General features: G+C 40.1%; 1 protein-coding gene across 4 annotated transcripts in view; it reads right to left on the bottom strand.

Moving 5' to 3' along the window:
* Positions 1–20488, bottom strand: part of Ppp1r12a (protein phosphatase 1 regulatory subunit 12A) — a 108564-nt gene extending 88076 nt beyond the window's left edge. For all 4 annotated transcript variants that reach the window (XM_038314419.1, XM_038314422.1, XM_038314420.1 and 1 more), the window contains exon 1: positions 20036–20488. In XM_038314419.1, coding sequence (XP_038170347.1) covers positions 20036–20272 — 237 coding nt within the window. In that variant the 5' untranslated portion in view covers positions 20273–20488. The remainder of the gene's footprint in view (positions 1–20035) is intronic.
* Positions 20489–20998: the final 510 nt, after the last annotated feature.

Below are 20998 nucleotides of genomic sequence, written 5' to 3'. Positions count from 1 at the left end.
ACTATAGGTATAAAATTTTTTAAATACTAAAGCTTTTTAATGATAAAAATTAAGAAAATCAGCTATTCACTGAGATAAATTGTACACCATAATCGGAAATACACAAATTATATAAAGTATACAAATTATATAAAGATATACACAACACACTCAGAAACAGGACAGTGGGCTGCATGAAAATATGTCTATAATAATATATGGGTAAAGGCTATAGTCTTGCACAGTTTAATGTATATAAGACTGATCACACTTTTTCAAATCATTAAAATAAGTTCCTAGAGATTAACACGTGACTACATTTTTAAGTGGATTTCAGTAACAAGCAATGAGATTGTAACAGCTCTGGCTTTCCTGCCGCAGGTCAATGGGTACTTTATATGAAAGGCAGAGAGGGCTAGAGACTATGACTGCCACCCACAATAAAGCCCCTGAGGAAAAGATACACAGAAGAAAATTAAAATGTCTTTTGATAAAATTACCCCATACTGGGGGCTGGGAAGATGGCTCAGCAATTAAGAGCACTTGCTCTTGTGAAGGACATGTGTTCAGTTCCCAGCCAGCACCAGCAGAGCATCCTACAACTCTGTGTGACTTCAGTTCCAGGGGACCCAATGCTTCTTCTGGCCTCCACAGGTACCAGGCATGCACATGGTGCACATACATGCACACAGGCAAAACACTCACATAAATTCAAGTACGTAAAATAAAAATATATTATATATGTAATTTAAAAACTCTAATTTAAAAAGTTTTTAAAATTATCCAAAATGATCCTTAACATCAAGTCATATCCTTCCCTTAGTTTTAGAGAATTAATTAGCTACTTTTTCAACAATAAGTTAACTAAAAAATAATATTGAACTTTAGAGCTACCTTCAAGGTAGAATGAAAAAATGAGGCAAAAGAAAGGTGAGAAAAAAGAGATACTCAGCTAACTTTAATGAAAAACATCAAGTTAGGGGCTGGAGAGATGGCCCCCACATCAGGTGGGCTCACAACTGCTTGGAATTCCAGTCCCAGGATATCCAATATCCCTCTGTGGCCCCCATCTGCACATGCAGCGTGCACACATGCATAAATAAAAAGAAAAATTTCTTAAAGGTTAAGCAAAACAAAAAAAAATAAATCAAATATTGTTATTTCTTTCAGAGAAGATTAAAAATAAGAGAATGCTAACAGCACACACCTAGAAAGGAGGTTACGCATTCTTTCTATCATGCGCTTCTACTAACAGTAGACTTCCCCTAATCTTACTACTATCTATAGAGATAGATTATTCTTAAAATACAAGAAAATTAATACAGTTTAGAGTTATATGGCTTAATACAACTTTCATAGCATTTTTAATGGAGTGAACTCCATTATCAACCTAAAAAGAAACCAGACTACTACTGGCTACCGTAAATTTCTGAAAGAACAGAATTCTTCATAAAAGCATGTCCAAAGGCCTGGAGAGATGGTTCAGTGTTAGTAGCACTAGCTGCCCTTCCAGAAATTGGATCTGATGTCCAGCACCCACACGACAGCTCACAATCATCTGTAACTTCAGTTCTTGGGGAACCAACACCCTCTTCTGGCATCTGCAGGCACTCACATGGTGCAGAAGCATACATATAAACAATACATAAATATAAAAAGATAAAAATAAAACAATTTAAATAGCTCTCAGTGTTTAATTAGGAGTTTTAACAATAGTTATAATACTAACCCATAATTGGTTTTCCAATAAAAAGCTTTCTCTAAACAATACAAAGTCTTGCAGTGTCTTCAGAGTAATTAAAGTGTCTTTCCTGAAAATTCATTTCTACTTTCAACAAGTAATAACCAACGCTACATACTTAGTTATTTCCTATCTTCCAAGAGTGTACTACTATCACTGTCTCTGATAACTACCTTACCTAAACCAGGCTTTAGTTCTACTTTATTCCAAAATAGGAAAAGAACAGTTAATAATAGAAAAAAGCTTATGTTTTTTTTTTCCTGAAACTCAGAACTGCTTGCTTTTCTTGCTGTCTATATTTTGTTTTTATCTCCCTGTCATCCCCAGTCATGTAAAACGTAGAAGTTCTAAAATTGGAATCAGAGCATCCAAAAATAACAGCCAAGCTTTAGTAATGGAAAAACCGACAGAACATAAAAGCAAATGTTAGCGGAAAGCAGGTACAGAGCCCCATACATTGGAAGCAAAAGGGCACTTTCCCTAAAGCCTACACCATGTCCTCTGGGATGAGAAACGTCTTAGCAGAGCCTATGCCTTGTTAGTTCTATGCTGCACTTTGATCATTGTGTGTTAACACTCTTGAGGTTAAAGGGAGAAGCAGGGCTATTACAAAAACTAACTGTACAGCAAAGGATCCCCTAGTTCTTGTCCAGTACCACCTAACAGCTAAGAGGTTCCAGGACAGCACAGGACAAGCTGTGCCTTGAGAGTCCTCTGGCTCCGCTCAGCAGTTTCTTCAAGAGCTCTTTGGTTCAGTTTCAGGAGATAACGGACCAACTCTGGCCTATCAACTGTCTATAATTAAGCCCCAGGGATTCCTGAGGTTACCACAGTGATAGAATCTGGTTCAAATAGTCGAGAGCCACTACAGAAAAGTCTATGTCCAGTGGTATCTAATCACTACGTTCGTATCTCAGCTCCGCAATACAATCGTCACAATGTACCTCACTCTGTTCACTGGGATAATGAAATAATCCTTACACAAGGAATGGAAACTAATGTAACTGCCTTCAACAATATGTACACATTTATGATATGCACAAACATTAATATACAATTCTCTATTATCCATTATTTTAAGCAGGTCCCTCCAAAGATGCAGCTATCAATTTTTCCATTTGTTTAAGAATGCAAGAACCTGTTATAATTGAAAACTTGACAACTCAAATGAAGCCTAGCTTCAATACCACGTTCACAAAAATAAACAAAAAAAGAATAACTTTTTACACTGACAAATGTATTTATCCCAGGTGAGGCTAAGCAGAAAAGTTTATACAATGAGAGAGGCTCTATGAGTTGTCTGAAAAGACTGTGCTCACAGGTCGCCAGAGCTCACTAGTTATCTAGTTTAGTTAAGCTATGACTTCTGGATTAAGGAGACTGTCTCAAAAGTTAAGGTGGGAAGTCATAAAGGAAAGGCAAGCGGGGCTAGCCTCCATCCCTGCACACACTTGCTTCTCATGTCTGTCGAGGATTTCAACCTGCATATGCAATTTAGAAATGCAATTTTATGTCAATACCATCTTCTTTCATCTTATTATTAAAACCCACTTCTATATGCTTTTAAATGTCCCTGAGCTGTGCTGACTAACATGCCAGCAAGGACAGGGTCAAAATCAAGAACCAAGGAGTCTGGATTGACACATAACCACCCATCACCAGACTAACATACCCACAGTGAGTCAGCCAGGTGCTATCCACCTGGGCCTGGCTATTAGCTGTGACAGACCTTAGTCATGTTAACCACAAAGGAAATATGAATTTACCCAAATCCTGTACTAGATCTTAAACCATACTTAGTTGGCAATATTCTCATTTGAATTTACAAATCTTGTCAAGACAGACCAGTGAGATGGCTCTGTGGGTAAAGTCACTTACCCCTAAGCCCCAACTTATACCCTTAGAACACACACAATGGAAGAAGAAAACCCACTTCCACAAGCTGTCCTCCAACCTCTAAAGGTGCACTGTGGCATAAACACACACACACACACACACACACACACACACACACACACACACACTATAAAAGAGGCCAGCCTGGTCTACAAGAGCTACTTCCAAGTCAGGTTCCAAAAACAAACAAAAAAGTCAACAAAACTTGTTTGTTTTTTTTTAAAAAAAAAAAACAAAACTCAAATGGACATCTAGTAACCAATAAAATTTCTTCCAAAATTACCATTACAATGCATATTAGACTTTACAAGCCATTTAAAATAAATATACATATAAAATTATACATATAAATGCCATTCTATTGCCTTCTTCCTATTCTTGTTCTAATTTGTAACTTACTTTTTATTCTTTGACAATTTTATACACATATGTAATGTATTTCACCATCTTTACCCTTTATTATCCTGTCTCTCTCCCTCTCTTGATGAAGCCCTTCTTCCCTACTTTTTATGTCCCTTTGGAGTAGGACCCACTGAGTTTAATCAGTGGTTGCTTTTAATCAGTGCACGAGCAAAGATGGGGTGACCTATCTAGAGTGTAGTAAATCTGTTAGGAACACCACCACTGGAGAAAATGGCAACCCTTCCCATCAACCACTAACTGCTCGGTCTCTCAGTGAAGGGCTCTCACACAACTCTCTCTTTTGTGGGTTTCAACAGCATTCTTTCACAGTCTTTGTGTGTGTGGTGTATACATGTTCATATGTTGCACACACATATGTATGGAGGCCAGAAGTTGACACAGAATTTCTTCTTCAAAAGTTCAGTAGCTCTCTACCTGATTTTCAAGACAAAATCTTTCCCTGGAACCTGGAGTCTACAGAAATGGCTGGGCTGGCTGTAAGCTCCAGGATCCTTGGGTCCCTGCCTCCCCTGTGCCAGGGCTGCACCATGCTGCCACATGGGGATCTGAACCCAGGACCTGAACTCAGCCAGCATTTTCTTTCGCCAGTTTCAAAAATATTTCCCAACAATTCATATCATTCTGGGCATAATATTCCCAAAAATTTTTAGAAATTTGTGGCCACTTTCCAACTAATTCTTAAAATGGATCTTTATCACCAAATACTTTTTATATTCATAGTTTACAAAGTAAAAATGTTCACTGTATAAAAATTGCCTTATGGACTTTTTTCTTTGTCTACATCTTTCCTGCTGGAACTGTCCAAACTGCTGGAGTTCAAATACTGTCGTTGAAAATATGGTGTCCTCTGAAAAGAATGTGCATTTTTTAGTAATCAACTTGTTCTGAACTTTCAGGGTCCACTTGCCAATAGCTCAGGGTCTACTTGCCAATAGCTACAAAATATACCTAATGTTATCTTCCAAAAAAAAAAAATCACTTAAAAACTCTCCTGAAGTGTCTATCACATTACCAATCCTTTCCCCAGGAAAGAGGGTGAAGAGAAGCGTGCAATACAGAAACAAGCACGTACCATCAACACCAACCCTTAACAAACTAGCAAACCAATATTCAGTTATGTCCAAGTATCTATAGTTAACACTCAAAATATTACCAGATGTTTTCCCTTGTCCGAACAAGAGAAACTATTTAAAAAAAACATTCAAAGATGGCATAATTTAAAATGTCTATTTCGCCGGGCGGTGGTGGTGCACACCTTTAATCCCAGCACTCGGGAGGCAGAGGCAGGCGGATCTCTGTGAGTTCGAGGCCAGCCTGGTCTACAAGAGCTAGTTCCAGGACAGGCTCTAAAAAAGCTGCAGAGAAACCCTGTCTCGAAAAACCATAAATAAATAAATAAATAAAATAAAAAAATAAAATGTCTATTTCAGTCACTGTTAACCAGCTAAAGTGATTTCCACATTTGTATCCTATACAAATGCCTTGTCTCCAGATGGTATAACATACATATTGTCTCTTTCAAGTAGCATTTTTACATTAAAGTGTTTTTAGAAAGGGCAATTTACAAACCATCAGTTCATGTCACACACATTACACACACACACACACACACACACATGATTAAACGTCAAAGGTAGGTAGAAAAGAGAAAACTACATATTAAAAGTCAGAATTCAATAAGATAACTACTTCCTGGCCCACTTAAGTTGAAATAAGACTAATGAACTTACTGCAGGTTAAAACAGACCACAAAATTCTGTTTAAGAGCTGTTTTTCTCATTACCTGTGTAACAAAAAATTAAAATGTCAAAAGAAAAACTTCAGAAAACAAAAGCATGCCTAGTTATATTCTTAACAAAATCATACCAACATAATACACATAAGAAAAGCCTAACTAGCTTTTTTCTTTGCTACAGGAAATGTTTCTATTCCCTGAAAGCACTATTGAGTAAACGTAGAAGCTGAGGGAAGCTGCAGGCATTGGAGAAACTCCTAAGTGTATGATTCTCAGGACGACCTGCCATGCTCCCAGCACTGACCTCTCGGCCGCCTCCTTGCCTCTGAGCTCACTTTCCCAGCGCAGCATCTCAGCTGACGTCACCGCACTACACTACTCTTCCCACACTTCTGCATGCACTCAAGCCACATCCCCAAACACCTGCTCTCAACACCTCGCAGCACTCAGAAGATATCCTAGGACTGAAATGTACAGGAAGAGTTAAAGAGAGAGGATTTATTTTAGGCATATGTATTCTTGTGGTTTTTCTAGAACTTTGTTTTATTTGGTTATCAAATTTCCAGCAGACAGAAACGGCCTCAGAGAATAGACTAAGTACAACTCCCCTCCCCCTCCCCCCCGCCAAGTCAATATATAACATATAGTTAGGAACATATGTAATGCTCATCTCCACTAGTCCAACCACGTACCCTTTAGAACACTGTTCACACTCACCTGTCACTTTTTGTTTCATACTCCCCTCTTTAGACAAGCAGTAAACACATGATATAGAACCCTCATTTACACGCAAACCACATCAGAATATGGGCCACACAAATCTTTGACACAAATCTGTCAGGACACTGTCCACTTCTGTTCACCACCAGGTCTCTGCATATGCTATTCTCTGTCTCTGAAGGACTGTCCCAAACACTGCTCTCATTTACAATCTGGGGTGCCCTGACTCTAGTGTGGATGTGCCTCCACAAGCTTTCACAACACTCTGGAGTACAACAACTCCAGGTCATTACATATAACGGATAGAAATCTGTGACTGCTCCTTTGCTTACCTATACACTCTAGCAGACAGCAAGCCGTACTAAGGCAACACAGGCCAACTTGTTTGTTATTAACTACACCGAATAATGCCACGTTTAGTCTAAGGTTTAGAATTGTTAGAATTGTCAATGCCTTAATTCTTAGTAGTAAAAACAATTTTGCTTTAAAATAAAATCATTTACCAAGATAGACTTCTAGAATATATATTATACTATATACATATACACATATATACACACTGTATACACACATACACACTGCTAAGCCATATAGAGAAATGAGATTGTTTTAAAAGTGAAGCTGCTGAGATGGCTCAGTGGGAAAGACGCAAGCCTGCTAACTTGAGCTTGATTCCCAGAACCCACAACAGAGACAAAATTATTCCCTTCATGCAGGCTCCAGTCTTTACATAATCTCTTACACAAATACACAAATAAATAAAATTTTAATAATTAAAAAAGTGGCTACATGTTTTACATTACTGCCAGCAGTGCAGGAGGGTTCCAACTTGCACATATCTAGTCTACATGTTCCTATCCATTTTATCACTGCCATCCTAGAGGCTGTGAAATGGGTAACTCACTGTGGGTCTGACTTGTAATTTCCTAAAGCAAAAGCAACTTCATTTCATTAGAGAGCACTGTTAGAATTTGTTTTACAAAAAATACACATCTTTGAGTACTTAAGAGCCTCTGGAACTGTGCTGGCTAGTTATATATTACTTGCCACAAGCTAGAGTCAATGGGGAAGAACTCTTAACTGAGGAAACGCCTCTGTAAGACTGGCCTATAGGCAAGCCTGTGCTACATTTTCTTAATTAGTGGTAAATAAATGTGAGAGGGCCCACACCAATGTGGATAGTATGACCGACCATTGGGCAGGTGGTGCTGGGTGTTCTAAGAAACAGCATTTCTCTATGGCTTCTGCTGCAGTTTGTGTTTCCAGGTCCCTGTCCTGGCTTTACTAAGTGACAATATAACAAATGGAAGGTCAATTACTCTCCTCCCTTATCCTTTGGTAATGATGTTTATCATAGCCAGAGAAACCCTAACTAAGACTGGAGCAGACTATACTGCAGGCCTGAAACTGCTGGGGAAGATAACTGTATGGAAGAGGTGAAGAAGAGAAAGCAGAAGATGGCCATCAAAGTTCTAGCTTTGTAAGCTGAAGAATGAGGATGCTAAAATAAAAAGATACGGACAATGTAAAAAGGAGCTCAGATTTTCTGGAAACAGCTGAACTACAGGAATGAAAGAAAGAAAAAAAGGCACAAGAGTCTTAGGAACGCTTGTCCTTAAAAAGCACATCAGAAAGAAAATGAACAAGACCTCTGAGAAGGGGCTGGAGAGATGGCTCAGAGGTTAAGAGCATTGTCTGCTCTTCCAAAGGTCCTGAGTTCAATTCCCAGCAACCACATGGTGGCTCACAACCATCTGTAATGGGGCATGGTGCCCTCTTCTGGCCTGCAGGCATACACACATATGCAGAATATTGTATACATAATAAATAAATAAATATTTTTTTTAAAAAAGACCTCTGAGAAGAACCAGAGGAAACAGGTTATGACATAGATTAAATAAACTTATAAATTTATTACTCAAATAGTTTTTTGATATTCTGGGCTAAGTCCTTCTCAAAAAGAATAATCTAACCCTGCACCTTTTCAGCTCCTGAACTGTTATCATTTGTTAACGATGCCAATCAAAAGCACACTTGACACTATATGATTAGTAAAGTGTCAAACATGATGATCTAAATATTTGTTGCATGAAGTTAACCTCTAAGTGGATAATGGCATTATACAAATATAGATTAGGTAAACATTTTAATAACATACATTGCAAACTTCTAAAACATCAAATTAAATCTTTTAAAAAATGACGTACTTCTTTTTAAATTAATTGTTAATTTGTTTTTATGTATATGGATGTTTTGCCTGCATGAATGTTTGCCTGGGGCCTATAGAGGCCAGAAAGGAGCCCTGGGACTGGAGTTACAGACAGCTCTAAGTCCCCAAGTAGACCTTGGGAAGTGAACTCTGGTCCTCTAGAAGAGCAACTCGGATATGTAACATGAGCCTCTGAAATACCAGTGTTCCTTCCTAAGAGGACCTGAAGGCAGAAACAAAAGACTCCCTAGAAACTCACAGGGATTTAATTAGCTCAGTGTGTTCACTGGGAAAACAAGAGTCCCCACCACAAACAAGGGAGAAGGTGAGCACCAACATCCAAAGCTGTCCTTTGACTTCTACATGTATATTTGCAGATGTGTATGCCCATGTTCTTTCTTTCTTTCTGTCTGTCTGTCTCTCTCTCTCACACATACATGCATGCACACACATACATATTCATACCAATAGGAAAAAAAGGAGGTGGGTGAGGAAGAATACTTTCATCTTGTTTCTTTTCTAACTACTTCTCTCAGTGAATACAACAAATTTTACACATTCACACAAAGTAGCGAAACAATAAAATAATTTTCCTTTGGGTGACTTATGGAGGATGACATCATCGCACGAGTTTAACAGATGTGTCATCTTGTAGTCTGTTCAAGGTCAGTTTTCTTATATTTCATATCAGAAGCTTCACTGAAAAATGTCTTCTATAAACAAGTACAAAAGCAACACAACATTTTAGCAAAACAAAACTTCAGGTGACATTTCTAGGAAGCAATTTATAAATTCATATGTTCTGAACAAAACATAAAACTTTTAGGTGACATTTTTTGGGAGCAATTCACAGAATACAAGGAATTAAGATGAAGATAAATAGTCTAATATTTGCATGCTACATCATGAAAAGGTAGTAAACAGTCATCAAATTAGAAAAATAATTTTAGACACACAAAGTGAAATTCCATAAAACCGTTAAAGGAAAACTGTGTATTAACACTAATTAACAGAGGTTATGTATAATCTTAAAAATAGAAACTAAGCATAATCCTATTTATAGGTAATCACATACTTGTTTTAAAGTAAGTTTAGTAGACTTTTAAGGGGCTATTTTCAACCCTGGACCTTTGATTAGCACTAAACATCTTCTATTTTTTCCTATGCATTTTTAATTACCGAGGCATTTCTATTTGCAATAATATGCATATATAATAAGCATAAATATAAACAGTGTTAAGAAATAAAAAGAAGAGTCTGAGGCAAGAGAATCAGGATTTCAAGGCTAGCCTGAACTACATGAAACCCTGTCTCAAAAGCAAACAACAAAAACAAAGCACAGAAAGCATTGAAATCTTAATAATTACTTATAGCTTTTCATACCTAAGGTAAATGCACTGAGATTAGACTGAAAATGGTGGCTGAAGGGATAAAGCTGCAATAGACATTTTCAAGGAAAAGACAGATCCTGCCCAATGTACTTCAGAAGGATATAGAAATTGCTGAACATGCGATCTGTTCAAAAATTTTGAGAAAAACTACACAGATTAATTAACATGCTTTTAACAAAATACAGCATCCAAGTCTGGATACAGCAGCATCAAAACTTTTGTTAGGAACAAAAACATAAATACACAAATATTCAAACTGTCAAGTGTAACAAACAAAACCTAGAACACAAACAAAAGAGTGTACTAGGTTCACTAAGAGAAATTCTGAAACAACTTATACCCAGTGTCAAAAACTGTGCAAAGAGTTAACTGAAATTTCAGAGAGCCTCTTTATGATCATGTTCTAATTAAAAGTAAGCTTGTAGTCTGTTCCCCAAGGTAGAACTCATGCCTGGTACCATAACAGTGCCAGGAATCCATGGTTAGATGGGAAGAACCCGGTATTCTCATCCTGCTGAGATTAACAGCTTCCTAACAACTTACCTTTTCACCCATAGATGAGTGCACCTTTCACCCCTCCTTTTGCAAAGATGGCAATTCATAGAGAAACCCACAGCAGGTCAAGGTGCAGAGAGAGACAGAGAGAGAGACTAGGGCGGGACATCTATCACATGCCCTCCTCCCTGGGCTCAGAAGAGGAGGGGAAAAGATTCTAAGCACCAGAAGGAGTGGATGACTATGCTGAGACAGTGTCTTCATGCTATGACATGCCAGTGGCACACATGAACTCATAGAAGCTACACTGCATGCACATGGCCAGTACAAGATCAACAAAGGCTCGTTCGTGGATGAGGGAGGGGTCACCAGGTCCCACTTCTAGCTGAAGAGCTACTGACAACTGGTAGTGGCTTGAGGAAAGAGAATTGGGGTATTTAGGGATGAGGCCACCACACCTATATTGGCAACACTGAGCAGACTTGGTGGGTTTCAAAAATAGAACATATGAAATTGGGAAGGAATAGGGATGGGATAGAAGAGAAGGTGAAAGAAAATGGAGAAACGCATTTGATCAAAACACCTTACATGCATGTATGAAATTCTCAAGCAATAAATTTTTTAAAATAAGCTTTGTAGAAAACATGTAGTTACTCATGCTATTTATTAATGATACCATGCTTATTATCACAATCTACCTATGCACCAGATACAACTACAAGTAATCAGCATTTTCAAAATGTAACTTTACTGGATATATTTTAATAGAGAGGACATCCATAAAAATGTCCTAGAGCTGATGCTCCAAAGCACTGATATTTCCATCTAAAATAATCTTGAAAGATATATAGCCTTCAAAATTATCTTATGTAATTATATTATTTTATATAAATATTATAAACATAAAACCTCAATATAAGGATAATTCATGAATGTGCATGCATACTTGGGTATTTCAACAATTAGTTCATGAAAAAATACTTTCCTATATGGCTACCAAACTTGAAGAAGGCATTAATTCACACCTCATCAAATCCAATCTCCTTAGTATTATCTAATACTGCAGAAAGCGACAGTTTGTACAGTCTTGAATTTTTTTAGGAGACTACATTAATCCAAAACACAACCAAGTCAATATGAGGTAACAGTCAAGCTAGAGCTTTCTATTAGGCAAAGCTCTCTCCATGGACTCTCTTCTCTCGATGCACATAGCATACTTAGATTACTAAAGAGGTGACAGCTGAGAAATGCTTTCACTGCTCTCCATGGTTTCTAGTGAATGTCATTTCAGAAATGCCTATATGACACATGACAATGTGGAATGTCTCCACCCCTGAGAACATCTGAGTCAAGCAGGCATGGAGGGCAGTAAGACATAAGTGACGCCTGCCTTTTTATGGCTAGCCAGCACAACAATGGAAAGATAAGCAACCAAAACACAAGTGAGGTCAGAAAACTGTGTGTATGAGGGATCCATAATGAAAACATTCAGCAAAGAGTCTCTAATTAGCATCACTACAATGAAGGTACTGCTTTTATTGTGTGCTACCAAGGAACCCTTTCCTAAATGAATACCAAGAATTTTTTAAAGATATTCATTTTTTAAAATAAATTACACAAACTTGTTTTAATAATCAGCAATATATTCTATTTAGTAAATCTAAAATACAGATTATTTTACAGTAGTAATATCTACTTAAACATAAATTTATTTCTTTATTCATTCATTTATTTATTTATTTGAGGCACAGGCTCCAACTGTAGCACTGCCTGTCCTGGGACTCAACTGTGTACACCAGGCTGGCCTCAAACTCCCCAGAGACAGGCATCCTCTGCCTCCCAAGTGTTGGGATTAAAGGTATGTGCCACACACCCTGCCTCTGATACCTGTTGATACTATAAATACTGTCATAGTTGCCCAGACAACTTATCAGTTCATTTCCTATTAATGCTACTGTTAAAATTGCAATATTTAGTTTTTTTTTAAAAAAGATACCAATTGTACACCTACTGAATTAAAATGCAGACAAAGAAAAATTAAAAATAACTATGTAAAGAAATTTCCTATTTTGTCTGAGAGTAAGATACACTTTTAATAACAGGTAATATATGAATGCTAAAAATATGGTTTAGAAAGTGCAGAGAATCGCCGTGTACTCTAGTGTCCAAGACCTCTCTCACACTCTGTGCTTTGAGCTGTGTCTTACTAAAAATAAGATGGGAGATACACTCCACAGGATAACAAGAAGCACAAAGACTTATGGAAGCAGGAATACGAAACCAATGGTCCCAAAGGCTTTCACCCATTTCCCCAATCCCTTCAGATAAATTCCTTCTTGTTTCCTATTATGTATCCAAGAGCTGCAGTGCTTAAACTCTGATGATACAGAATGCCACAACATGGCCTGGTAAAAGCAGAACACATAGCATAGTCATGGGGTCTGGTCAGCCCTGGCTGCAAATGTACTTTCACCAAAGCACAAAGAACACCTCTGTCAATCTCTTGATAATTTACTAGATTGACAAGTGAATCTCAACTGCCCTTTATTTTGATGCGACATCCTTTTTTGTTAAAATATTCCATTATTTTATAAAATGATGATACTACCAGGTGATCAAACTACTTGTTTTAAATTCCCTGATGGAGCAAAGGAAAAAAAAAAGATGTACTTTTAGTTACTGAAATAAAGATGTTCATGTAAATAAAATCCAGAGAATAACGGGCAATAAAGAAATCATATTTCATATTTTTATCAAAATAAAAAAATTATTCTTTTCAAATTGAGACCTGAATGGCAACTTGGCTACACTTGTAAATTACTTCATGGAATACATAACTTGATGTTCCTATAAACAATAGGCAAATCAAGCAGGAGTAAAAGTCATTTTCCTAGATCAGAAGCTACATTAGCATTTTGTGTAACATCCCATCTGCTGGCCCAAAATATCAATGATCACAGTCTACAAAGTAAATTGGAGAAATTTTATGCTGCATAGTGATGACAAGGTGAGATTATTTTTTCTTTTGACCACAGGACCTCACTATGTAGCCCTGGCTATCCTGAAACTCAGAGGTCCGCCTGCCTCTGCCTTCCAGAGGATAAAAGGCTTAGATAGCCAGGTCTAGCTGAGATTGTCTTTAGTATCTCAGATATGAGTCTGCCTGCAGTTTGTCTCCAAGAACAAAATGTACACTCAGGTATAAAAATCACTGAAATAAGTACATACTAAATGTAGTAATAAAATTGTTACTAGAAGAAAAATGAAAAGAAAAACTAATTCTATATTCTGGAAAAAAAGGAGTATTTTGTAGTAATTTCCTTCGTAAATTATAAAAAACAAAGCAAAGAAGCCACACGATCAGGTATTCTTTAATTAATGATCAGCAAAACAATCTTGGCAAGTCCTAAAATTTAGAGCAATTTTGAATTCTAGATTAATTTTAAATATATTACTATTGCATTTTAAGTACCATCAAAAGATTTCAAATGTTCTTTGAAACAAAAGTAGGTTTTTAAAAAATGTACTTGTGCAGGGAAAACTCTCAAATACTATTCAATACAATCACAAAAATGATTTTAAAGAGTTTCTTCTTCAGACTTAAAACAGGACACTGGGCATGGTGGCACACCATTAACCCCAGCACTCAGGAGGCAGAGACAGGAGGATCTCTGTGAGTTTGAGGCCCGTCTCATCTACATAGTGAACTCAGGGATAGGCAGGAATACACACAGAGAGAAAAACCTTGGTTTTTTTTGTTTTTGTTTTAAAAAGTGGGTACCTAGACTAAAGCTTGGGCTCTGGACTCGGAGCTGCTTTAGCATTCCAGTTCTGCCATTCCTCGTGCTGACAACCTAGAGGACAGGAAGGCAGCTGTGAGAATTACAGCTACACTGTTTCTAAGACACTGCTAAGTCATGGCTACTGGACTTGCAACCCTAACAAAGTAAACCTACAGGAACTCCTAGAGCTCTCGAAATCTCTTCCCCGTGATTATGGAAACCAGCAAACTTTCAAGAGAAGGTATAATAAAAGACGGCTCTTATTAAACAGACTCTAAAGCAATGAGACCAGCACCTTTAGGAGGTATTTATTACTACAGTAGCAATCTAATCATGTTTTGTCTTTACGCCTATTAAGGTTTCTAAAAGCCCTTTCTTCAAGATCGTCTGGACTCCGAATGTGTTTCTCTCACTGAAGAGAACATGGAGGAGAACATGGTAAGAGAGCTGACAAAAGCTTCCCCTGCTCTTCTGCCCAGTGCTCCTACCTGGCTACACTAGAAAATGCTCAGTCACAGCTTGCAATCACACTGGAGCCAAAGCCCAGGAAAGATAGTCTAGGTTGTGACACTTCAAAGTCAGACCACAGAACTGCTGCCAGGAAGCAGAGCGCCAGCAAGTGCAGAGAGCGCTCACAGCAGCAATGAGCAGCAGTGTAGGCGCTGGCCTGCACCAGCTCACCCCATATATGGCTACATTGTCCATTTACTTCTGTGAAGGAAGGGACTGGTCTGGGCTTGGCAACTTGCTTAATACATTTTAAAAATGGATTTTGAAGGATTTCAATAAAAAGTTTATTGAGCCATCAGCATAAGATAGAACAGCTTTTCTAAAGGAAAGCACGCAGAAAAATGATTTCATGTATATTTTTTGTTGTTGTTGTTTTGTTTTTCGAGACAGGGTTTCTCTGTAGTTTTGGAGCCTGTCCTGGCACTAGCTCTTGTAGACCTGGCTGGCCTTGAACTCACGAAGGTCCGCCTGCCTCTGCCTCCTCTGCCTCCTGAGTGCTGAGATTAAAGGCGTGTGCCAGCACTACTTGGCTTCATGTACATTTTTAACAGAAATGTTAATACTTTTTATAATTGATCAAAACCCCAACATTTCATTGAAAAAAGAAGAGGAAAAGGTTACAAAACTATAAATGTATTCAGCTTAAAACACGTATATAACACTTGAACTATTACACGACAAGCAATTCAAAAATCAACTGCTTCTAGTATTCTAACACTTTGCTTCTTAAGGAAAAACTGCACTACACCTGTCCTGCATTTTACATAGAAGCTTTCAATGGATCCCTTACAAGTTGATAAAACTTGCATTTAAGAGCAGAATGATTTACTATTAAGCTTATCTACAAGTCTGTCTAGTTGGAAGCAGGGGGGCATTGCTGTAAAATTACAGTCTAACCTCGGATTTCACTAGAGAATCTATCTCAGCTGCTTCTTCCTTTTTTTTTTTTTTTTTTTTTTTTTGAAGACAGGGTTTCTATGTGCAGCTTTGGAGCCTGTCCTGTCTCCTGAGAACTCACTTTGTAGATCAGGCTGGCCTCGAACCCATAGAGATCCACCTGCCTTGCCTCCCGAATGCTGGGATTAAAGGCATGTGCCAACACCACCTGGCTCTACCTTAGTTTCTTATGAGGTCCTCGACTAATGGCTCAACTGAATGTATTTTCTACCACTCAACCAAATTTGAGGCTGGTTTAATACTTCTTAAAAGAAAGGGAGCATACTTAGAAATACTTTAAATCTCAATTAAAAGAAATGTACCAAACATCCATTACAAAGTTTTTCATTAAAAACAAATTTTATAATATTAAACCAATGTTCTAAAACCTGGATTTGCAGGCTTCAAATATATAGCTCACAGTATACAAATAACCAACCATAAGACAGTCATGAAAAGAAATACAGCATACAATTCAATAAAAATTTTTAGTGAGTCAGTCCCTGGAAACATACCAGGTCCGATTCTTTAAGTTTGGAGAAGCAAGCTTCCAAATACTACCCAGTAAGAAGTGCTTTAATAACAAAGATGGGCAGAACCTAAGTACAGGGCGTGCGTTAGAAGAGCGCATGTGTCTCTGCTACCACAGTTATACAAAGAAAGAGCCCTTCTAGTCAGCAGCTGGATGGAACCTTGAAGAAAACTACTGTGGGCTGGAACAGAAAGGAAGGCTAGTCTAGTAGAGGAAAAGAGATGACTAAAAGCATTGAAATAAAAAAAAAAAAAAAAAGTAAAGATACAGTCCCAATGAAAACGTTCACCAATTTCAGTTACTAAGCATAGGCTAATGACAATGTTTCAAACATATAGTAAGAGGACAGGCACAACACAGCACTGTTAGAGTATGTAAAATCGGTATGTATCCTAGACTAAACCATACAAACATACATACATACGTACGTACATACATACATGCACATATAAAGATGAGAAGACAAACTGTTCCTATAATACCAGGATAAAAATGTAAGTGCATGGAACAGCTTGATACTCAAACTAGCAAGGAAAAAATTAATTTGAAGGTAATTCTGAAGGACAGGTGACTGCCTGGACATATGTACACTGGGAGCAAGAGTAAACTATAACGAAAATGTTTAACTTTATCTTGAGATTGCTGACATCATGAACAGAAATAGAGGCGTCAATGAAAAGTCGTGCTTAGTGAGGATCGGGGTTTTAGTCTGCATTTTCATCTGAAATCCATGATGATTTAAAGCTAAAGCTGAATATTCAGATTGCATAAAAAGGATTCCATATAATGTCAAGACATGAAAAAAATAACTAAACAAGTGACAAAAACAGATTAAAGAGTCCCTTAAAGAAATGTTTCGTGAAAACAAAGTCGCTGTCAACCTACGGTAAATAAACAGATCAGAATAGACACGCCTACTTAACGATATATACTTTTGATTAAAATTACAATATATAGGTATAATTCATTTTGTAACAGAAAGTTGAGCAAGAATGTTCTATAAGAATGGAAACTGGAACTTGACTTGAAAACCACTGGCATAGAGAAAAAGTTAAGATTTTGTGGATAAAACAAAAAAGCTAAACTACAAACTGACACTCTTGCATTTTAGGCGTATCAGTAAGGACCAGGATAGGGCATCTTATACATAACACAACAGATCTTGAAACTGTTCGCGAAGCACGCTAAAATATAGGTATAATCGCACACTATAAATAGAGCTCTGCAGGTGAATAACTGCATCTAGACCTCGGGTCTAGACAAAAAGTCAGACAACCGTATCCTACACTTGAAAGATGAAGGCTACTCCAGGGACTAGGACAGAAGCTTGCCTTCTCTCGGAACAGTCGGCATTTCTATACCAGAGATAAACAACAGCAGTGGAGTTTCTTTCACTGCTTTCAACCAGAGCTCATCCGACCGATATCTACACCTTAAACCGCCAACCACTTCCATCAGAAAGGTAAGGAAAAGGCCAGAGTTAGTGTAGCCCTGGGCTGGGACCGCAGCTTTTCTCCTGCCAAACTAAAAAGTGAGGGAATATGTGAACAGACTCCAGAGAAGCTAGGCTGGTTAAATATTTCAGTTATTTTATGGTCTTTGGAGTACTAAAATACTCAAGGACTGGTCACCAAATCAGCTATGCAAATGGCCTAAACTCAGAAACTTCTCCTGTGCTTGCCAACTCTAACAAAATTCTCAATAAAGACTGTATGTACATTCACCAAACAAAGCACTGAATCCAGTTAGACCAGAAGTTATCGCAGGTCCAGCCTCTTAAAGAAGTGAAACACAAGCCCTTAAAAGCCAACTCCATGTGTTTCCTCCTGTCGAAATCACTACTGCAATATGAAAAAAAATGTGGGAATTGCCTTCGTCTCCAAGCCAATACAATTGTCCACAGAGAAGCAACTTTACGGTTCTACTTAGCAGTTTCAGAAAATGTACTGATATGAACCATTATCCAAGCATTCTGACAAACAGTAACTGTGTTTCAGAAACAATTTCACATTAAAACTTGCAGGGACATTTCAAAGAAAACTCTTAAGATTTTTTCTTCCATTTTATACAATTATAAATTTTAATGCCAAAGTTGTTTTCGTTCTCAAGACCATGTTTTCTGATCTTTAGTTACACTATGCTGTAAGCAAATGAGGTTTGCAGCACATGAGAGAAAGCAGGCTGTCTTTTTTCACTGGGGGCCATTCTGAATTCCAGATCTGTCCTGCCAATTGTCAGTCATTTCAACCCTTCCAGTCAGCTTTGTAAACAAAGGCTTAATGCCAAGTGTGATATGAGAATTTGATTAAATGAAACTTAACATGGTCATCACTTACTAAAGCAGGAAGCAATATAAGGAAAATATACCACGTTGTTCTAAAAGGTGAAAAGTTAAGAGTCACAAACTCTAAAGTTCCGATACAAAATGTGAAGCCTTAAGCTCCAACCACCCAAAGGAGTTTTTACCACAGTATTATTCAAACTGAATCTGATTTCCCACCCAACCAAGACGACTTCGAGATAGCCTTAAGAAAGGCCTTTTTCATTGTAAATTTTCTAGTAATTTCAAGTTGCTTAATATGAAAATAGTAAGAATTTATGCCATGGCACCTATTACCAGCACTTAAAAACTTGCTTTTCGAGCAGGACTCTAAGGGTTTTGTTGCTTTTGGCTTGTTAAAGGCAAAGCAACATTATCTCTGGATTGCCAATAGTTTCTCCTTATTTGGCTAACACCGAGAGATCCCAATCGGACTACTATAAAACTTTAACATGCACAAAGCATCCATTTTGAGAAAAGATTGGGAATAGCTTTCTTTTTTTTTTTTAACCCCCCAACCCCAAAAGGAAAAGCAAAGTTTGACAACTGTCTTTGTAGAGTGTTTATTCTTCTCTTTCTAGTCCCGGTGCACACTCGAGAGCCAGGGCTCAGGGCTATGTGACACTGCGACAAACTCTTCGCGACCAGGAATCATAGATTTCAGTGAAGAGGTGGGCAAGCCCACTTGGGAAGGCTTCCCTAGCCGATACCCTACCAGCCCCTCTCTTTCAGCCACTGCAGATCAGCTAATTACACCCCGTTTTCCCCTCCCCAGTGACCAAGAGTAATAAAGGAGAAAACAGGAAATCGTTCGCTCAGGGCACCCGGCTCCGGCTCTTGATTACTATTATTATCGTCATCATTGGTAATCAACTCCGAAAAAGTACACCAAAGCCCATGTCCACCTCCAGGCCCAAGGGGGTCCCTCTGCCCAAGTTACCGATCCCTGTTAGTGGCTTTCAACCACCCTCCCCCGCTACAGTGGATCAGTGACACCGGGCCTCGGCACAACCCATTACACACTCCTGCTCGTCCTGACCCAGAGTCCCAGACACATGTCCACAGATAGCCCTGGGGTCCCCCACCTCCCCCAGAGGCCCACAGCCCCATCTTGCCCCGAGTCTAGGAAATCAGCCGGCTCCCAACTGCACGGGCAAGCGGGGGTCCGAAGGGGGCCTGGAGCCCCGCGGCCAGCCTACCCCGCCGGAGCCGCCCCCTCACCCGCAGCAGGGAGGCTCCCGCCACCACCACCCCGGGCCTTCAGGACCGGCGACCGGAGAGGCCCGGGCACGGGCACGAGCACGACGTGGGCCCGGGGAGGGTGGGGGGGTGGGGGTCGGAGTGCGAGCGGCGGGCGCACACAGACCTGGTGCAGGGCGGTGAGTCCGTCCACATTGGCGTAATTGATGTCGGCACCTCGGTGCAGCAGCTTGAGGACCTCGTCCGTGTCGCCGCTGGAGCAGGCGGCCAGGAAGACGGCGCCATCGTCGAACTTCACCTTGGTCTTCTGGCGCTTCACCACCGGCGGCTCGAGGTCCGTCTCCGAGCCGATCCAGCGCTTCAGCTGCTCGTTCCGCTTCTGCTTCGCGTCCGCCATCTTCATCCCCCTCTCCTGCCGCCGGCTCTTCTTATCGCGAGCGGGGGGGAAGGGGGCGGCGGCGAGGGAGAGGCGAGAGGGGACGCGGGGGGTGTGCGACCGTGGCGGCCACCGAGCCGCCCGGAGCCGAGCTGCGAGCTGGGGAGGAGACGCTCGAGACTTCCAGTATCCCACAGAGCACTGGGGCGAGCCCGGCAGAGCTGGACCTCTCTTCCTCCCACAGACGCCCTCCCGCCCCCCGGCACGGCCCGCCCGCCTGCCTGTCCGCCCGCCCGCCCCTCCGTCAGCCGCGGCCCGGCTGAGCGTAACTTCGCGAGATCGTGGCCGGGGAGGCGCCCTGCGGCCTGTGCGCATGCGCGCTCTGCCCCCCCACCCCCGCCCCTCCCGCCCGGCCCAGGAAGAGCGCGGCCGCCGAGCACGGCGGGGGCGCCACCGGAGGGAAGCGGGTGTGGCTGGGACTGCCGGGGGCTGGGACGATCCTGGAAAGGGAGGGAGGAGGCCGGGAAGGAAAGGTTGTCCGGCGGGACCAGGGGCTCTGGAGGCCCGCCGGTCGGCTGGGAGAGGCGGTACCGGGGTTTTGACCTGCCTCCGGGGCTCGTCCGGCCCGCGCGACGCCGTCGGCCCAGGGCGGAGGGTTTTCCTATTGGCTGCGTGATTTGAACGGAGTGGACCCAGGTCGAGCGTTAGGTGGCTCTGGGGTTGCTCTTGCCGAGCAACTCGGGGGAACCCGGG

This window comes from Arvicola amphibius, chromosome 17 (genome assembly GCF_903992535.2).
Source record: "Arvicola amphibius chromosome 17, mArvAmp1.2, whole genome shotgun sequence".
NCBI classification, from domain to species: Eukaryota; Metazoa; Chordata; class Mammalia; order Rodentia; family Cricetidae; genus Arvicola; species Arvicola amphibius.
The sequence above is the reverse complement of the archived record's forward strand: the minus strand, read 5'-3'. Positions and strand labels throughout refer to the sequence as shown.